Source organism: Schistocerca nitens, chromosome 5 (assembly GCF_023898315.1).
Source record: "Schistocerca nitens isolate TAMUIC-IGC-003100 chromosome 5, iqSchNite1.1, whole genome shotgun sequence".
Taxonomy (NCBI): domain Eukaryota; kingdom Metazoa; phylum Arthropoda; class Insecta; order Orthoptera; family Acrididae; genus Schistocerca; species Schistocerca nitens.
The window spans coordinates 89,409,339-89,429,710 of NC_064618.1; the positions used below are offsets into that span (position 1 = coordinate 89,409,339).

The window sequence follows — 20,372 nt, forward strand, 5'->3', positions numbered from 1 at the left end:
TGTTATTTTATTTCAATAAAACGAAACACATTTGGTGACAAAAATAGGCATTTCCTTGGAGTTGCAAGTCAGATTTAAAATATCTTCACTGATTTCAGAAACAATCTCAGAAAAAACTAGGCTTCTTGAAAGAAGCGTATAAGGCAGGGAATAATTCTACAAACCAACACTTTAGGTGACCGCCAATAAAATACTGGTTCTATTATGTTCATTATTGTCGGTTATTATGCACTGTAATATATCTATAATTTTACTGGTATTGTGTGATTTTTCTTTTGAGAAATATATTAGTACATAGTGTACAAACCGCCAGTGACCGACACAAATTTCCTCTTGTTACTGTCCATACTTTCTGACATATAAACTACTTTTGAAGTGCCAAAATGTACTAGAACAAATAAAATGTCTATAAAATGCCACACTGTATAACATACTTGTAGTGAGACAAATGCAATTCCTGAAATCCATCACCCATGGCCTTTCGCTGAGGAGTACTGCAGTCCTGGGTCCATGGATAAACCATGAAATTCCACTGCATTACACCACACACAAACAGACCCAGCCTGCGGGCAGATCGATGAGACTAGATCTGACGGGCAGGGCCTGAACATTAGTGGGAACTGAATGGCTTAAGACTGGCAGACCCGACCCGTTACAGATACCTGCAGAAACGGACTGCGGTTTTGGCCTGTCACAGAAATCCACTAATGTGGCCAGTTATTCACGAGCCACAGACAGCATGTCAATGAAATAAGACTGCAGCGATCAATCCATGTAACAGATAACTTGTTCAAATACTCTGAGAGCAATAATAATGAGGATAGTCAGCAACTCACCATAAAGATGATTGCTGAGCCGCAGATGGGCATGTAGAAAAGACAATCATCCTCTCACAACTAAATTTTCAGCCACAGCTTTTATCAGAAAATGAGAGCACATACACATTCACACAATCACTTAGACACAACACATGCACACTTGACCACTGTCTAAGGCTGCTGCATTTACAGTCTCTGAGAATCAGATCCAAACAAACCACACCTCATGCCTCCTGTTGGCAGCTGCTAGGCTAGTGACAAGAAGTGATGGGAGCACTGACTGCAAGCTGAGGGGAGTGGTAGCAAGGGGAGAAGCAGTAGTAATGAGGGAGTAAGGAAGTGGCACACATACTCAGCTGCACCCAGCCAGTGATGATGCATGACATCTCAGTAAACAAACCATTTCATCTACTGAGACAAAACCAACATTTATCCTTTTTTTGGGCCAAATTTCCCTGATATTTCCCTGCCATGTTTGAAGTTCCCTGATGTCCAGAACCTGTGGCAACCCTGAAGGAACATCCTATCCACAATCTTTTCATTCCTCCCAAAGTGATATTCTGCCACCCACACATTATTTGAAACATTCTGGTCCATCCTTATCTCACACCTATTCCCAACCATTAGCCACATTAGCCATGCACCTGTGGAAGACCCAGGTACAAGATCTGTCCTATGCACCCACCAAGGATTTACTGTTATCATTTTGTCATAGGCATATCCTATTCTTTAAAGACGGGGCCATATTATATTCCGATTCAAATGTAACCTTTGCACAGCCTATTATGTGAGCATGAAAACCTGCTAGTTGTCAACCAAAACGAGTTGCCGCTGCCAGTCAGTACAATGGAGTAAAGGTAAACATTCACTGTATAGTTGAGGCACATGCATACACATACACTGGCTTGGCACCATTATCCCTGCAAACTACATTGTACAGACACTACAGATTAACTAGACTGAGAAACTTGAATTGGGTTTAGTGGCCAAGGGGAAACAGGAGATGGAGAGACAGAGAGAGAGAGAGAGAGAGAGAGAGAGAGAGAGAGAGAGAGAGAGAGGGAAGGTTGCCTGACAGCTGGGAGGGAAGAAAGAGGTTGCATACATATTGGGATAGGAATGTGGCACCAGAGAGCTCAATCTGGAGTAGGCAAGAGGAGTTGTGTGTGGCACACAATGATGTGGAGGAGTGAACTGGGAGGAGGAGACAGAGCAGAAGAAGAGAGATACTGAAAAATGGAAGTGTGAGTGCATAAAAAGAGAGGTGAGGAGGTTTGGATGGATGCTGGGGATAGCTGTGTAGGTTGATGTGGGACAGAGACCATTGAAGATTGAGACTGGGACCAAAAGGGTTGCTGGATCAGAGGAGGTATAAGGACAATTCTCTTCTTTGCAGTTCATAGCAGCAGTTCCTTTCTGCTTGATGGGGTGGCGGATGTAGGGGCAGACGCAATATATGTGGCATGGTTGAACATGCTGTTCTCAGCAGTGTGTCAAATATGTTCTTAATCACAGATAGTTGATGGCCATTCCTTTGGGTGGCCAGCTGGCTGGTTGTCATACTCACAGCTGGGTCGGTACATAGTATGTCCCTGCCTCTATAGGATTGGATATGCTTGTGATATGACTGGAATAGTACAATCTGGGTGGGTGCATATGACAGACCTTTTACTAAATTTTTCCACAGGTGCATGACTCATGCAGCAAGAGGCTGGGAATTGATGTGGCATAAGAAAGGACCAGGATACTTCACAGATTGGATGGGTCACAGAATATACTTTGAGATGAGTGGGAAGGATAGTGGGTAGGATGTTCCTCATTTCCACATACAATTTATTCCTTCCATTATTTATTTTACACCATGGTTTTTATGCTGCCATATTTCAAAAGCTTATGCAGACTTAAATGGAGACTCACTGTTTGTCGAGAATTTAATAATGATTTTCCTGCAGGTATCACTGATTGATGTCGTCTAATGTTGTAGACGTCTAGCTCTGGATTTATTCTTAAGTTAGAGATTGAAGAATGTAGTGCAACAGTAACTGACAACTTGTTTTTAAACGCAACCATTTTCAGTGATCTTGATGCAAAAGCAATTGACAATGGGATATTTGACCAAGATGGTCAAGATTTAACGACAATGGGATATATGACCACAATGGTCAAGGTTTAACAATAAAATATACTTTTTTATATTATGGACGTGGAACATTGTGATAGTGATGAATAAAGGTTTCCACAAATTACTGCAACAAACTGCCTTTTGTTCAAAGTTTACATCCCTCAACATAACCTCTTCATCAACATACCCATACAAGAAACACTCCGAATAATCAAAGATAAGTTATTGCACCACAAAAATTCACGAATGTAGAAATCTATGAACTAATTGATCTGTGTGAGTTCGTGTTTTCTCACAACTGCTTTTCCTTTAATAACAAAATCTATATTAAGAATGATAGTTTACCAATGGGCAGTAGCTTATCTGCCTATTAGCTGATACCTATATTAATGATCTAGAAACCAAATTTTTTTACAGCAGACGCAATAGAAAGTGATAAATAATTTATTATAAACATTATGGTGACGACACCTTGATACTATACAATAGGACAACCACTGAAATAGAAAGCTTAGCTGAGAAACTTAATAATATACATCCATCACATCAAACACAACATGGAATTAATTTTCTTGACTTAAACATAACCTTTCACAACAATAAACTTAAATCCTAAATTTATAGGAAGCTCACAACATCATACGTCATTTATTTATTTTTTATTTACATGTCAAGTTCCATAGGACCAAATCTCCAAGGTCATGGAACGTGTCAGTACGTGAAATTACAACATAAAAGTAATAACAGATAAAAATAAATGTTTATGAACCCGAAAAAAGTCACTCCATAAGTTTAACACAATCAACAATACAATAAGAATCAGCTTAATTTTTCAAGGAACTGCTCGACAGAATAGAAGGAGGACCCATGAGGAAACTCTTCGGGTTCGATTTGAAAGCGCGTGGATTACTGATAAGATTTTTGAATTCTAGTGGTAGCTTATTGAAAATGGATGCAGCAGTATACTGCATACATTTTTGCACAAGAGTTAAGGAAGTCTGATCCAAATGCAGGTTTGATTTCTGCCGAGTATTAATCAAGTGAGAGCTGCTTATTCTTGGGAATAAGCTAATATTGTTAACAAGAAATGACAGTACGGAATATATATATTGAGAGGCCAATGTCAAAACACCTTGACTCGTGAACAGGGGTTGACAAGAGGTTCATGAACTTACACCACTTATTGCCCAAACTGCCCGTTTCTGAGCCAAAAATACCCTTTTAGAATGGGAAGAGTTACCCAAAATATAATACCGTATGACATAAGAGAATGAAAATAAGCAAAGTAGACTAATTTTCGTATCGAACGATCACTCACTTCTTATACTATTTGAATAGTAAAAATGGCAGTTTTAAGTCTTTGAAGAAGATCCTGAATGTGGGCTTTCCGTGACAGCTTGCTATCTACCTCAACACCTAGGAATTTGAACTGTTCAGTTTCACTAATCATATGCCCATCCTGTGAAATCAAAACATCAGGCTTTGTTGAATTGTGTGTTAGAAACTGTAAAAACTGAGTCTTACTGTGATTCAGCATTAGTTTATTTTCTACAAGCCATGAACGTAGGTCATGTACTGCACTATTTGAAACCGAGGCAATGTTGCATACAACATCCTTTACTACCAAGCTAGTGTCATCAGCAAACAGAAATATTTTAGAGTTACCCACAATACTAGAGGGCATATCATTTATATAAATAAGCAACAGGAGTGGCACCAATGCTGATCCCTGGGGCACCCTCCACTTGACAGTACCCCACATCACAGCTGTTATCAACATTGTGAATAATGACCTTTTCCTGCCTGTTGCTGAAGTAAGAGGTGAACCAATTGTGAGCTACTCCCTGTATTCCATACTGACCCAACTTCTGGAGCAATATTTTGTGATCAACACAATCAAATGCCTTAGTTAAATCAAAAAATATGCCAAGCATTCAAAACCTTTTGTTTAGCCCATCTAGTACCTCACAGAGAAAAGAGAATAGAGCATTTTCAGTTGTTAAATGACTTCTAAAGCCGAACTGTACATTTGATAGCAAATCGTGTGATATGAAATGATCAATTATCCTTAATACACAGCCTTTTCAATAACTTTTGCAAACACTGATGACATAGAAATAGGTCTAAAATTATGTACATTATCCCTTTACCCCTTTTCATAAAGCGACTTTACTACTGAGTACTTTAATCGCTCAGGAAACTGACCATTCCTAAAGGAAAAATTACAAATATGGCTAAATACTGGGCTAACATGTACAGCACAGTACTTTAATATTCTGCTAGACATTCCAGCATAACCATGAGAGACGTTAGTCTTCAGTGATTTAATTATTAACTCAATCTCCTTCTTGTCTGTATCACAGAGGAGTATTTCAGACATCAATCTCGGAAAGACATTTGCCAAGAAAGTTATATGATTTCCTGTAGAAACTAAATTTTTATTTGATTCTCCAGCAATGCTCAGAAAATGATTGTTAAATACCATAATATATCTGATTTTTCAGTAACAGAAATATTTTTACTATGAACTGACTTTATATCGTCAATCTCGTGCTGCTGACCAGACAGTTCCTTCACAACTGACCATATGGTTTTAATTTTTATCCTGTGAATTAGCTATTCTATTTGCATACCAAATACTCTCTATTGCTGTTGGATTAACTTTCCTACATAGTTTGTAATTAAATATGACATTTGTTTGAGTACAAAAGCCTTTTAGTGTTAAAATTTGTGCATCATGGTCCGAAAGGCCATTCACATTTTTATTAACAGAATGCCCATCTAGTAATGAAGAATGAATAAAAATATTGTCTATGGCTATGCTACTGTTCCCCTACACCCTAGTTGGAAAAAACAGTCTGCATCAGATCATATGAATTTAGGAGATCTACCAACATCCTTTTTCTTGCACCGTCATACACAAAATTAATATTGAAGTCACCACATATAACTAATTCCTGCTACTTCCTACAAAGTGAATCAAGAACCCTCTCTAGCTTGAGCAGAAATGTTCTGAAGTCAGAGTTAGGGGACCTATAAACAACAACAATTAGAAGTTTAGTTTCACTAAATTCAAGTGCCCCTGCACAACATTCAAATATCTGTTCAGTGCAGTGTCGTGATACATCTATGGACTCAAATGGAATACTATTTTTTATGTACATAGCCACTCCCCCACCCCACAAGGAACTCCTTGAGAAACAGGAGTAACTCATCATGCATTTATGGATCAACAAAATTCATGGCGAACTTAATGTAAAAACCAAAGAACTAAACATTTTAAAAACAATAGCCCACAACAATGCTTATGACTCATCCAAAGTTGACAAATTATATGAAAAAATAAAAACCAACCAAATAGCATGAACAATACAGTCTTCAATAGCAGAAGAAACTAACTATATCTCCATGCCTTTCCTTGGCAGCGTCTCATATCAACTTGCAAAACTGTTTAAACCACACAAAGTCAAAATAAGTTTCCACACAAATAACAAAATAGTTCATAATATTAAAACAGCCAACCCACCAGTTCACAGAACTGGTATACATATATTAACATGTGACACCTGCTACTACATACGGCAAACAGGAAGAAACTTTGCAATTTGATATATAAAGAGCACAGACGTCAAAACAAACCTGCACATTTTACACAGTGTAGGCAATGGAATAACATGGACCTCCTGGAACAATTATAGATTTTCACCTATAACAATAAATCACCCCTCACCATCTTAAATGAACAAACTCATTTAGCAAACAACCCATTTTTCAAAATTTCAAACAATCTTTAAACTTGAAAGACAAAACAACCCGGGGAAACCACCCCCCCCCCTCTCTCTCTCACTCTTTCACACACACACACACACACACACACACACACACACACCCTTCCACAGGCACACCTACTCATCATTCTGTCTCTTCTTCTATGGTATGCGTATGTGCATGTGTACACACACATATCTATTGAACATCAAGTTAAATGTCAAATGTTATTTCAGCACTAAAATTGTAGAAGAAATATCATCCAAATTCATTGTTTAATAGATTTTGTAAATACCACAAGTCAAGTTTGCAATGTAAATTTATGTTATTTTTGTAGTAATGAAAATAATATAAATAGATACTGTGGCGTCGCAACTAGTGCGCGATCGCCCATTTGTCTATTAAAAGCTTTACTTCAGAATGTATGCGGGCTGCAATGTAAGCCAGTAGAGTATTATACGGTCAGTAACGGATGAGTTGTGTCCTGCAGACTGACGTCACGACCATCTGTTGCAGCTGCGCGTGCGAAAGCAGTGGAGTAGTGCTGGCAGGCCACTTACATTATACGAAACTAAAAATATTAATAACTAATAAAGGAATAACCTGAGGAACGTCATATTTGATGTACAACCTTCTGTTGTGAAAACAAACAATATGTCAAAGTCTGAGATCAAAAATAGTTGTATTTTGGAAGTTAGTAAAATTCAAAAAACATAATTTTCCGACAGTCAAGAATTTAAATAAATACAGTGATGTAATAGTTCACCTTCAGTGACTATGTACGATGATCTGATAACACTTTCAGTGTTCATATATAAATTTGGAAAGTTTTTAGTTTCAGACAACCTCTGTAACTTTTCTAAAATAATAATTTCAAGAATTCTAAGTATATATGTGTATTGTGTGTTAGGGTTCGTATGAATGAGAATGCGTACGTGAGAGTATGTGGGACGTTCGGCATTATTAAAAATCATTCATGTAATTCTCTACAGGAACTGGCAAGTGTTACAACTCTGTAATGTGGGAACGAATCCACAAGTGGTTCCCCTACTAGTGAGTGTCGGATGTCCAAGTATGTATGTTTATGTATAAGACAACCAGAACATTCACGACTACATAATAAATTTCCAGATGTAGAGTAAAGCTTATAGTTCATTTTGTTTTGTTTATTTAATTAGAGAGTTTTGTGTTACTTAATTTGATGACGTCAATGAGCCTAGAGAAGTGGTTGGTGCTTGCTAGATTTTGGCGCGAGCCGTGCCCTAGAAGTGAGTTCTCATTGGTCGTAAGTGCTGACAGCCAATGAGAAGCGAGACGGTTGGCCGCCTAGCAAGGAGATATAGTTTTGAGTGTGGGAGAGTGAGGGGGGAGTCGCAAGCTAGCTTGGATTGGAGGCGGTTATGCTGGATGTGACTTTTCACATTATGTGTAGGATGAAATCTTGGGATGACTTCTGCATTATGGTCCAGTGTTAATGGTATCTGGTAGTGACCAGAAACTGTTTATGAACGTCACGACCATCTGTTGCAGCTGCGCGTGCGAAAGCAGTGGAGTAGTGCTGGCAGGCCACTTACATTATACGAAACTAAAAATATTAATAACTAATAAAGGAATAACCTGAGGAACGTCATATTTGATGTACAACCTTCTGTTGTGAAAACAAACAATATGTCAAAGTCTGAGATCAAAAATAGTTGTATTTTGGAAGTTAGTAAAATTCAAAAAACATAATTTTCCGACAGTCAAGAATTTAAATAAATACAGTGATGTAATAGTTCACCTTCAGTGACTATGTACGATGATCTGATAACACTTTCAGTGTTCATATATAAATTTGGAAAGTTTTTAGTTTCAGACAACCTCTGTAACTTTTCTAAAATAATAATTTCAAGAATTCTAAGTATATATGTGTATTGTGTGTTAGGGTTCGTATGAATGAGAATGCGTACGTGAGAGTATGTGGGACGTTCGGCATTATTAAAAATCATTCATGTAATTCTCTACAGGAACTGGCAAGTGTTACAACTCTGTAATGTGGGAACGAATCCACAAGTGGTTCCCCTACTAGTGAGTGTCGGATGTCCAAGTATGTATGTTTATGTATAAGACAACCAGAACATTCACGACTACATAATAAATTTCCAGATGTAGAGTAAAGCTTATAGTTCATTTTGTTTTGTTTATTTAATTAGAGAGTTTTGTGTTACTTAATTTGATGACGTCAATGAGCCTAGAGAAGTGGTTGGTGCTTGCTAGATTTTGGCGCGAGCCGTGCCCTAGAAGTGAGTTCTCATTGGTCGTAAGTGCTGACAGCCAATAAGAAGCGAGACGGTTGGCCGCCTAGCAAGGAGATATAGTTTTGAGTGTGGGAGAGTGAGGGGGGAGTCGCAAGCTAGCTTGGATTGGAGGCGGTTATGCTGGATGTGACTTTTCACATTATGTGTAGGATGAAATCTTGGGATGACTTCTGCATTATGGTCCAGTGTTAATGGTATCTGGTAGTGACCAGAAACTGTTTATGAAAACTTTAGAGTGTTGTGATAATTCGTTCCGCCGAAAATCGCAAGTGAACTTTGAATTATATAGCGTGGCGGTACTGAGTATATTCTTACTGAGTATTTTATGGTGAGCATAAACTTTTACTAAAGACAACCATGGAATATCGTGTGCCAAAGTAATTGGCCGATCATTGACTGTGTTACAAGTAATTGGTTTCGGAATTTGGGAAGGTAAAAGTTCCGGTGTTTTAGGTATAGTGATAACTGCGAGCAGAAACTTTAGCAATTTTCGTAAATGGGGGCTGATGATCTTGCTTAACAGCAATAAAGATCTATTGAAGGTTTAAATTTGAACTTCATGTTTAAAGTACGAGTGACATCCCCTTTCTGAATCATTTCTTTAAAGTACACAGAAAATTTTCAGCAAATTTTACTTATAGCGGCCTCCGGCGTGTAGCTATGAGGTTACAGTTTCCTCCACACTGCTTTTCTGTGATCTCGTAAGTAGCTGCAGCCAGGAGTTTACGTGCGAAGATCTACCGCTGTAAAGAGGTAGGTGAACAAAAATTATAAAAGAAATTGCATTGCAGCAGCAACGTATAATCCGTCGCAATTGGTGCATCGGATCACACGCACGTAAAATCTGTCGCAATACATACTTCCTGCCACAATGTGCAGTGCAAATGCCAAACAAAGAAACCGTCTGCTCTGACACAAACTCTTAGAACATATCTTTTATCATGCTCTTTGGTTTATTTATATTTTGTAAAGCATGTGGAAATTGTTATCTATGGCTAAATTTATGAAGTGATGTAAAATTAATGTCACTGGAAAACACACATTACATTTTCCAAAACAACGTGAGCACCAAGAACAAACCAACGGCTACTACTAACTATAAGTAATGTGACTAAATTAATCTCATAATATGAATAATTCTCACCACATTCAGGGCTTACATGTTTCATTTACACATTTTGCCATCGCTACACAACCTCCACAATACTACAAACATGCAATTAATATGTACCATCTTATGATGAATCGCTAGGCAATTCGAAACTGGTAATGGAAAATAAAAATTGAATGACAAAACAGAAGGTGACTGGTTTCAGTAATTGTGGGTAATCTTTAGGCTCAGATCACGGATGAAAAGTATTGTATCAAATAATCATAAACAATGACTCTAATATGGCATTTAGAGGAATTATGAAAAGAATGCAGACAATATAGATGAAAATTAATTCTAACTGAAACATGTTCCTAGAACACCCCTGAATCTAGTTTTCCTTAAAAAAATGCAGGCAGGGCCCCCTGTGAAAGCAGTCATGTCAAATACTGGCTCTGCTGCAATTCATGCACAGTGTTTTATATGAGCATGACCATCGACCAGCTGTTCAGTCAAACTGTGGCCAGGAGCAGAGTTGACCATCCAGTGGCAAAACATGCTGCTGAGCACAACATTCTTGATTTTAAAGGCTGCTACACAACCTGTGTGATCTGGACCACACCATGTTTTCTGAACTATGTAGGTAGGAGGTGCCCTTGAAGCACATCCTTCATTCCCATAAACCTATTGGTCTTGGTCTCCCCTAGCCTCCTGCCCAACACCCACCTCCAGCCTGCCCCAGGACCATAACTTTATTCATTTTGCATCCACATCCTCTTCTCCACAGTTTCCCCTACCTCTGTTCTGTCACCCCCACCTAATCCTTTCTCCATGTTGTGCATGAGCTCAATGATGCCATTCCCGTCTCCTGTCATTGTGAATTCAGCAGGCACATGTAGCTGTACAGGTGCATGTGTATGTGGAGAGGGGGGGGGGGGAGGGGGGGGGGTAGCAAACGTGTGCACACATTTGTCTGTGTACTCTAACTTGAAGAAGGATTCGTTTGAAAGATAATGTAGTTTTCAGATTTGTTTATGTGCGCATCAGCAGCTCAACGCCTCTACTCTTCGATGTTACCTCTACTCCTAGATTATTTACATTCTGCCAGGACTTTCCATATCATATTTAAATTTATTTTTGTGTCATCTATTGTGGTTGTGCAAATTACAATTTAGGTGAAATGGGCTCCTATCATTAGCAACAACTACCACTAAGGTGTAAAAGAATTGAAAAGTGAGGGTAACAAGAGGCTCCAGCAAGATGAATGAATATCTACTTTACACACTATTATTTCTGTTAACTTCATCTGAATAAATACTTTTCTTACTACAGACACATAACCCTGTAGGATAATTCCATTAGATGACAGCAAGTGAAAAATAGTAGCTTTTGATGACATGTAAAGGATTTATAGCTGGAATATATCTTTCATACAAACACATGGAAGTAACAATGTATGGGAATATGATGTATAATGATCATGTAAATTTGTTTTTAAACTGGGGAGGGGGAGAGGGGGGGGGAAGGGCGGAGTTTAATTCAATGGTACAATAATGGGAAGCTGCAGTTTTTCTCTCAAAAGCACTGCTAACAAAACACTTCTGTACTCTACACTGTCAAATCAGGTGATTTTGAACATCAAGAGAATTTCCTGCTGCATAGCAACGAATTGCTGCTCATTTTCACTTTTGCGCATCAGTTATTTTAAGCACAAGATTGTATTTATCACATTCCTTGACTTTTATTTTGGGTCAATTGTTTACCTAGGTAAATATCCGATGAACAGCCTCAATGTTGAAAGTTCACAATGTATCGTCAATGGGAAACTGTCTATTGTTGTGACTGGTGTAAAAGTTTTATAACTGCAATTGTCAACAAGTTCAATGGCCAATGGCATTGAGACAAATCTTGTATAAATTTGTCAGGTTTTTCGTGTAAATTTATAAAACTGTGTACTGTTTGGGCTGAGTTCGGACAATGCCAAGAATGAGTAAAAGCAGGAAAGGTACTACAGTATGGTGTAATTATGACCTGGAACATTCAGATAAAGCTGTTCATGACATTTAGTGTGGCATATTTGTATGGTGTACCTAGATCGACTCTATGAAAAAAGTGCTGGAAATACACAAGAAAAACTGATAATATAACATGAATGGACAGATAAAAAGATCTACTGACCAAGCGGTGGCAGGGGATATCTCTCTCTCTCTCTCTCTCTCTCTCTCACTCACACACACACAAAAGGATTTAACTTTTACAAACTTTCAGAGCCAGTGGCTCCTACTTCTGGTGGAAGAGTTGAAGGGGATCGTGTGAAACCCAGCTTGCGCTATTCGTCCACGAGACTCAGAGGGCCATAGACACGGGTTCCCAGGTAGATGCCTTGTTTCTTGACTTCCGCAAGGCGTTCGATACAGTTCCCCACAGTCGTTTGATTAACAAAGTAAGAGCATATGGACTATCAGACCAGTTGTGTGATTGGATTGATGAAGAGTTCCTAGATAACAGAACGCAGCATGTCATTCTCAATGGAGAGGAGTCTTCCGAAGTAAGAGTGATTTCAGGTGTGGCGCAGGGGAGTGTCGTAGGACCGTTGCTATTCACAATATACATAAATGACCTTGTGGATGACATTGAAAGTTCACTGAGGCTTTTTGCGGATGATGCTGTGGCATACCGAGAGTTTGTAACAACGGAAAATTGTACTGAAATGCAGGAGGATCTGCAGCGAATTGATGCATGTTGCAGGGAATGGCAATTGAATCTCAATGTAGACAAGTGTAATGTGCTGCGAATACATAGAAAGAAAGATACCTTATCATTTAGCTACAATATAGTAGGTCAGCAACTGGAAGCAGTTAATTCCATAAATTATCTGGGAGAACATATTAGGAGTGATTTAAAATGGAATGATCATATAAAGTTGATCGTCGGTAAAGCAGATGCCAGACTGAGATTCATTGGAAGAATCCTAAGGAAATGCAATCCGAAAACAAAGGAAGTAGGTTACAGTATGCTTGTTCGCCCACTGCTTGAATACTGCTCAGCAGTGTGGGATCTGTACCAGACAGGGTTGATAGAAGATCCAACGGAGAGCAGCGAGCTTCGTTACAGGATCATTTAGTAATCGCGAAAGCATTACGGAGATGATAGATAAACTCCAGTGGAAGACTCTGCAGGAGAGACTCTCAGTAGCTCGGTACAGGCTTTTGTTGAAGTTTTGAGAACAAGCAGTATATTGCTCCCTCCTACGTATATCTTGCGAAGAGACCATGAAGATAAAATCAGAGATATCAGAGCCCACACAAAGGCATACCGACAATCCTTCTTTCCATGAACAATACGAGACTGGAATAGAAGGGAGAACGGATAGAGGTACTCAAGGCACCCTCCGCCACACACCGTCATGTGGCTTGCGGAGTATGGATGTAGATGTAGATGAAGAAGGGTGAAGGAAAAGGACTGGAGAGGTTTAGGGAAGTGGGTAAAGTCTAGAAAAGTCACCTAGAACTCCGGGTCAGGGGAGACTTACTGGATGGGATAAGAAGGAAAGACTGATTGTTGGTGACTGCACTGGGCTCATAAGGTGGAGTCCCCCAACAATCAGTCTTTCCTTCTCAATTGGAAATATCACTTTGCAACCCAACTTCATAACCTTTCCAGCAGAAAACCTGACATTGAACCTTACCTTGAAAATTTCTAACCACAATTCCAACTTGATCCACCATCACTATCTCAGAATCATCCCTTCCAAGAATTCCTCATATCCAGCATTGCTTCACAACCTTTCCTCAGGTCCCTACAACATGACCCTATCCTCTCCTCTGCAGAACTCCAGGCTCTAAATTCCCTAAAAGCTGATGACTCCATCATTATCCTCCCATCAGACAAAGGATCTACCACTATGGTACTTGACAGTCAGGAGAATGTCAGTGGAGGTCTACGCCAGCTGTCCGACAAATCTACTTACAGCATCTGCCATCAAGATCCCATCCCTGTGATTCAAAGTGACCTGCAGTCCATCCTAAAAACCCCAGGCCCCTCACAAGGACTTAATCTCAATCTATAGAACTTCTTACCCCACCCAAACCATACACCCTCCACCTTTTACCTTCTTCCTACGATCCACAAACCCAATCATCCTGGCCATCCTATACTTGCTGGCTTCAAAGCACCCACCAAATGTATATCTGCCTTAGTTGATCCAACACCTGCAACCCATAGTACAAAGACCTCCCTCTTATATTAAAGATACCAACCGTTTCCTAGATCATCTGAAATCCATACCTGTCCCACTCCCACCAGACAGCTTGCTTGTCACCATTGATGCCATCTCTCTCTATACCAACATCCCCCATGTAAATGGTCTGTCTGGTGCTGAACATTTCCTCAGTCAACACTCACCTGATTCCAAGCCTATGACATCCTTCTTGCTCACCTTAATCAACTTTATATTTACCAACAATTACTTCACCTTTAAGGCACAGACATACAAAAAGACCAGTGGTACGGCCATGGGAACGAGGATGGTTTCTTCCTATGCCAATCTTTTCATGGGCCACTTGGAGGGGGCTTTCCTGAGATCCATAAACCTTCAGCCCCTGGTTTGGTTCAGATACACTGATGACATATTTGCTGTATGGACTCATGGTGAGGCTGACCTGTTAAAATTACTGGAATCTCTAAATACCTTCTCCCAGTTAAATTTCACATGGTCCTATTCCGAATCCTGTGCCACTTTCCTTGATGTTGATCTGATCCTCATCGAAGGCCAGCTCTACACTTTTGTTCACCTCAAACCTACTAATAAACAACAGTATTTACAGTCTGACAGCTGCCATTTTTTTCCATGTCAAATGTTCCCTCCCATATAGCCTTGGCATTTGAGGCAAACATATGTGTTCAGATACAGACTCTTTACAGCAATACAACACCACTCTCACTTGACATAATTATCCCAACAGCCTAGTTCAAAAGCAGATTTCCTGGGCCATCACATCAAATCCTGGTACCGCTGATACTTCAAAAAAAAAAAAAAAAAAAAAACCAATTTGGAGCACACCACTTGTCATCCAGTATTACCTTGGTCTTGAATGTATCAATCAGCTACTTTGACAAGACCATGACTTCCTAAAATTGTGCCCTGAAATGAGATGCATTCTGTCTAAGATTTTGCCCACCACACCTAGAATAGCTTTCTGTCACCGTCCAATCTCTGCAACATCCTTGCCAGGCCGCATGCTCCTTCTGCACCCATCTTTCTGCCCTATGGCTCCTACACCTGTGGCTGTACCCACTGCAAGACTTGCCCAATACACCCTCCCACCATCACCTATTCCAGCCCTCTAACTGCCAAAACATATACTATCAAAGAGAAAGCCACCTGCAAAACAACACATCATATACCAGCTATCTTGTAAACACTATTTGGCCTTTTACATCGGCATGAATACCACCCAGTTATCAGTCAGGATGAATGAGCATAGGCAGAGGGTGTATACAGGCAACACACAATATCCTATTGCAAAGCATGGTGTACAATATGACAGTCATGACCTCAGTGCCTGTCTCACCACACGCACCATCTGCATTCTTCCCCCAGACACCAGTTTCTCAGAACTCCACAGGTGGGAACTAGCATTATAACATGTCCTTGGTTCTCGCCACCCACATGGCCTTAATTTATGTTAATTCTTCCATGTCAGCATCTATTCACAGTAACTAGTCCTTTCTTCATTCCATTTCAGTTTTCTACATCTTTCATTCTCTGACTCTTCTGTTTTTCGCCGTTCCCCCTCCCACCTCTTTTACATGCAATGCACTTAGCTATTCACTCTTATTAACTCATGCACGATGTTTTAGTAGTAATCTCTGTCTAGCATATTAGCCAGTTTTCCACCTTTAAGCTCTCAGGTTTTCAAATCTCATCTGGTGCAGTCCCCAACAATCAGTATTTCCTTCTCATCCCACCTGGTAAGTCTCCCCTGACATGGGGTTCTGGATGACTTTTTTGAACTGTACCCCTTTCCCTAAACCTCTCCAGTCCTTTTCCTTCAGCCCTCTTCCTTCCCCTTCAACTCTTCTGCCAGAAGAAGGAACCAATGGCTCTGAAAGCTTGTAATAGTTAAATCCTTTTTTGTGTGTGTGTGTGTGTGTGTGTGTTCCACTGATACAACCTTTTTATCTATCTGTTTACATTATATTATCAATAATTGATTGTTTTTGTTGTTGTATTAACATACTGGGGTGCCGGAACATCAGTGACACACATATAATAATTTTGTACAAAACTACTGAATAACAGCCATTACATTTATCAGTATTTTCCATTGTTCACTATGGCTGAGATATTTTAATTCTGCATAAATTTTTACATACATAATTTTTTCCCTGCTAAAGATGTGTGTGTAAATACGAAAACTTAACATACCTCTTGGAGTGACTGGGCAAAGGCTTCATTTTGTTTGACAATGGTGAATCCTTTCCTCTTTCTTGCAGTCTTGCGTGTGGTTCTGTAAATAGTACTTGCTTTGGAGGTGTAATGTCCATTGAGCCTGTATTTTGATGTTCATCATTCTCAAATCTTTGTGCCACTCCTGAAGTACTTTCACAATCTTTGTCACTTGTTCCACTTGCTGGTATTATTTTCTTTCTTTCAAACAGGTTACTAGAAGATGCTTTAATTTTACCACAAAGTGCTTCTGCTTCTTGTGTGTCCAGTGCCAATACTGGTTCAGAAGAGTCTTGGATCACTGTTCCTTTACATCCTTGTAATAGTTTAGATGCAAAGCTGAATGCTGGATTGCAATATTTCTCCAGTGAGCAATGTAAAATAGCTAAGCCAATTTCACTCACAGGTATAAGTCTCCTAGATGATGCCTGCAGATAGTCTGAAGATCAGATATGATAAACATTACTTATTTTTGTAACTTTAAGTGTCCTGAAAGACATAAATCATCTAATAAACTACATACTATACTTTCAAATAGTTATGCAGTATATCACTGCAGTTATTACTTATCAAAGAATATTTGCAGCACAAAAGAGCGAAGAAAGAAATACGTTAATAAATTTGTAGGTACTTATGTAGTCAGCATAAAAGCTGGGCATTTGTGATGACTGGGAACTTCGATCAGCAACCTGCATAACAATTACATCTGGTGAAATGAGCTCCTGTTTTGATACTCTTGTGTCCTCTATACAAACTGGAGTTCCACCTAGAAAGAAAATGAGGCTGATGTTTACTGAACACATTTATACATGCTGTAAATATTTATACTATACAAACTGAAGGAGGAGAATGTACTGTGTTCCTGAACTTTAATCTAGCCTAATACTGTGCCAACGCTATTCTCCACTATGACAGCCTGGCTACTCAAAGGTGCTGGCTGCTTGGTACTTGTTTCTGTTGGATGTGCCTCTGAAATGTGATCTAGTAAACTCATTTTTGAAAAAGACTCGCATAACTGGCAATGAGAAAAGTTCTACAAAATGTGTGTTTTGTGGGCACTGAACTGCTACAATTCCTCCAGTCACATAAATACATACATAATGAGCAGTCAGCACTGCTTCAAAAACAAGTGGACCACTAGAAAAAACATTACCAACGGCAGCGTCAATTAATGTAAGTGGTGTACACCACAATAATTCTGGCAGCATTGCTGGCACATCTGTCTTTCAATGTATCAAAGGAAGTTTGGTAATCATATGTGTTTCCGGTACTACAGTTCACAGTTTTTCAGGTGTTGGATGACCGCTGCAAGGTTCTATGTTCCTGTACAAGGTGCCCCCAGGCCCTGAATGCAAGACATTTTTATTATTTAAATTTTACAACGAGGCCACCTTTTCCTCCTTTACCTTTCAGCTGATGTGCCAACAATTGGGCAGTTAACACTAGAATAGGCCAAATCATTATCAGCAACACTGCCTGTCAATCAAATCGTGCAGTATGATCACCTGACTTCTGAGACTGGGGGCTCTCAGAGCCATGGCAAAAACATTCCTCTCCTCTGTTCCAAGTAACTGCTTAGTGCAGACACTAAATGGCTTAGTTTCTTTACCTTGGAATTTGCTCTTCATCTCCGAGATACCAGAGTTATCTCCCCTTGCGCCCATGGCAATCCTCACCATGTAATTTCCATGACCAAATAAACTGATACAATTTCTTTTTCTAAAGGTGAGTGCAGTATATAAATTACAGAGTACTTCTTTCCAGTCTTGGCTACACCCTCGATGGGGTGCACGAATGTTTTTGGTTTTGAGGTGCCACCTACAAATTACTAAGACATGAGCAGATGTGTGAAACCGTTATGCAGGGCCATCTGGCCCTGTGCTGTGACATGAAAGTTGAGTGCTTAGTGCAGTCAGTCCAGGCTGCCTGCTGCAGTCTATCTCTTCAAACAGAGAGACAAACTCTACGTCCAGTCTTATGGCACAGGTACATTGACAACTTAAAATAAAGAAGCGAAGGACTATGCCAATTTATCCTAATAGTAATGGCAGGGCTGAAAGCATTGATAAAACTGTTGTTCAAATGTTGTCTTATTATGTGAACTTTTGCACTCAGGCTAGGGTAGACTATTGCCATTTCTAATTTAGTCCCACAATACCATGATGCAGGAAGCAACTGGGTTGCATCCCTTTGAGTTGGTTTACGATCACCCAATGCACTTCCCATTTGAAATCGAGAAATTGCAACCAGGAATGAAGTCCAGTGAAGTGAAGTCACTGGCTAAAATATTAAAGATTATTTGGAAGAGAGTTCAGCAGAAAAATGCAGATTTGTCACAGAGACAACAGCTCCATCATCCAAATAATGCAATTCCAAATTGCAGCTCCTAGATTGGAAGATTATAGTTCAATCTGATCAATTAACCAAGTATCAAGGCAGCAATATGCCATCTCCTGTAGTGGATCTAGCAAAACTCAGAAAGAAAATAATGGAAACTCCACATAGGAATATCAATAATGTAGGAAAAGATAGATTGCTACTTACCATAAAGAAGATATGTTACGTTGCAGACAGGCACAATTAGAAGAAACTTACATAAAGCTTTCGGCCACAGCCTTCATCAGCAAAAGAGAAACATACATCATTCATACACACAAGAAAGCACACCTCATGCAAACATGACCGAAAATTCTAGAAGCTACACTAGGGCTATTGGAATTGGCGGTTGTGCGTGCATGACGTGTGCTTGCTTGTGTATATGAATGGCAGGTGTTTCTCTTTTGCTGATGAGGGCTGTGACCCAAAGCTTTATGTACGTGTCTTTAAATTGTGTCTAGCTGCAACTTAATGTGTCTTCTCTACAGTAAGTAGCAATCTATCTTTTTCCACATTGTTAAAACTCAGAAAGAACCATTCAAGACAAAAGCCAATGCTCACTAAAACTGTTACACTGCAAATGACAATGACCACTATAACCCATATTCTGCCCATCTGTACAATTTATGGTCTAGGGATTAGGAACAAATTTTATCTTATATCTGAGGTGGGAGATAGGGTAAGTGTTTCCTATGTCATTCTATTGTTCAGCCATACTGATGATTCTGTTGTGTGTTTTCACCCCATCAGGCCCCTGATAAGTAAGAATATTTTGTGTAAGTGTAGCATTTGTGTCATTCCTGTAAAGTTACCTCTGTGCCTTATAGGTTTTATGCATATTAGTTTGATATTATTACTTGCTGGACAGAACTACTTCCCCACTAGATTGTTGCTATGAGCAACAGCCTGTTCGTTGTGGACGTCTGACCTTTGTTAAACAGCAACACAGCTGATGCCTCTTCTCCACTGTGAGCCACTCTGTGTTCTAATGTGGCTGTAACTTGATTCAATAGGATTAACAGACCCCAGTGCTACTAATACGTCACTACTTTTGCAACTGTGTGTTACACACTCCCAGTTATCCCAAAATTAACCAGTATGTCTTTCTTAGCCACCTTTCACTCTTTTAGTTATTGCTCCCTATTTCATTATCTGCATCTACTATCAGATGGTTTTGGCACTGTTCGCATTATTTCACTATGTTGATGCTTTGTCATTGCATTGTTTTCACTGTTGTCTGATATGACAAAGTTATGTTCAAAGTTTACAAAATTTGGAAACTTGCATTAGAAAAATGGTGATCACAAGCCAGTATCTTGGAGAAGGCTACCATGTTGTTTTGAAGGAGTATGCAGAAATAAAATTCAACTCCCCAACAAATCTGAGCACATATTGTTCAACCGCCACAGCATAAGCACAACCCAGCACTCCACCACATGTCCTGCCTCCA

General features: G+C 39.5%; 1 protein-coding gene across 1 annotated transcript in view; it reads right to left on the minus strand.

The window, feature by feature from the left end:
* LOC126259816 (nibrin) overlaps window positions 1-20,372 on the minus strand; it is a 157,809-nt gene that overhangs the window by 39,927 nt on the left and 97,510 nt on the right. Inside the window, exons 6-7 of the mRNA XM_049956854.1 lie at window positions 17,178-17,312; window positions 16,526-16,985 (exon numbers count right to left, since the gene is read on the minus strand). Of these exons, the coding sequence (XP_049812811.1) occupies window positions 16,526-16,985; window positions 17,178-17,312 (595 nt within the window). The remainder of the gene's footprint in view (window positions 1-16,525; window positions 16,986-17,177; window positions 17,313-20,372) is intronic.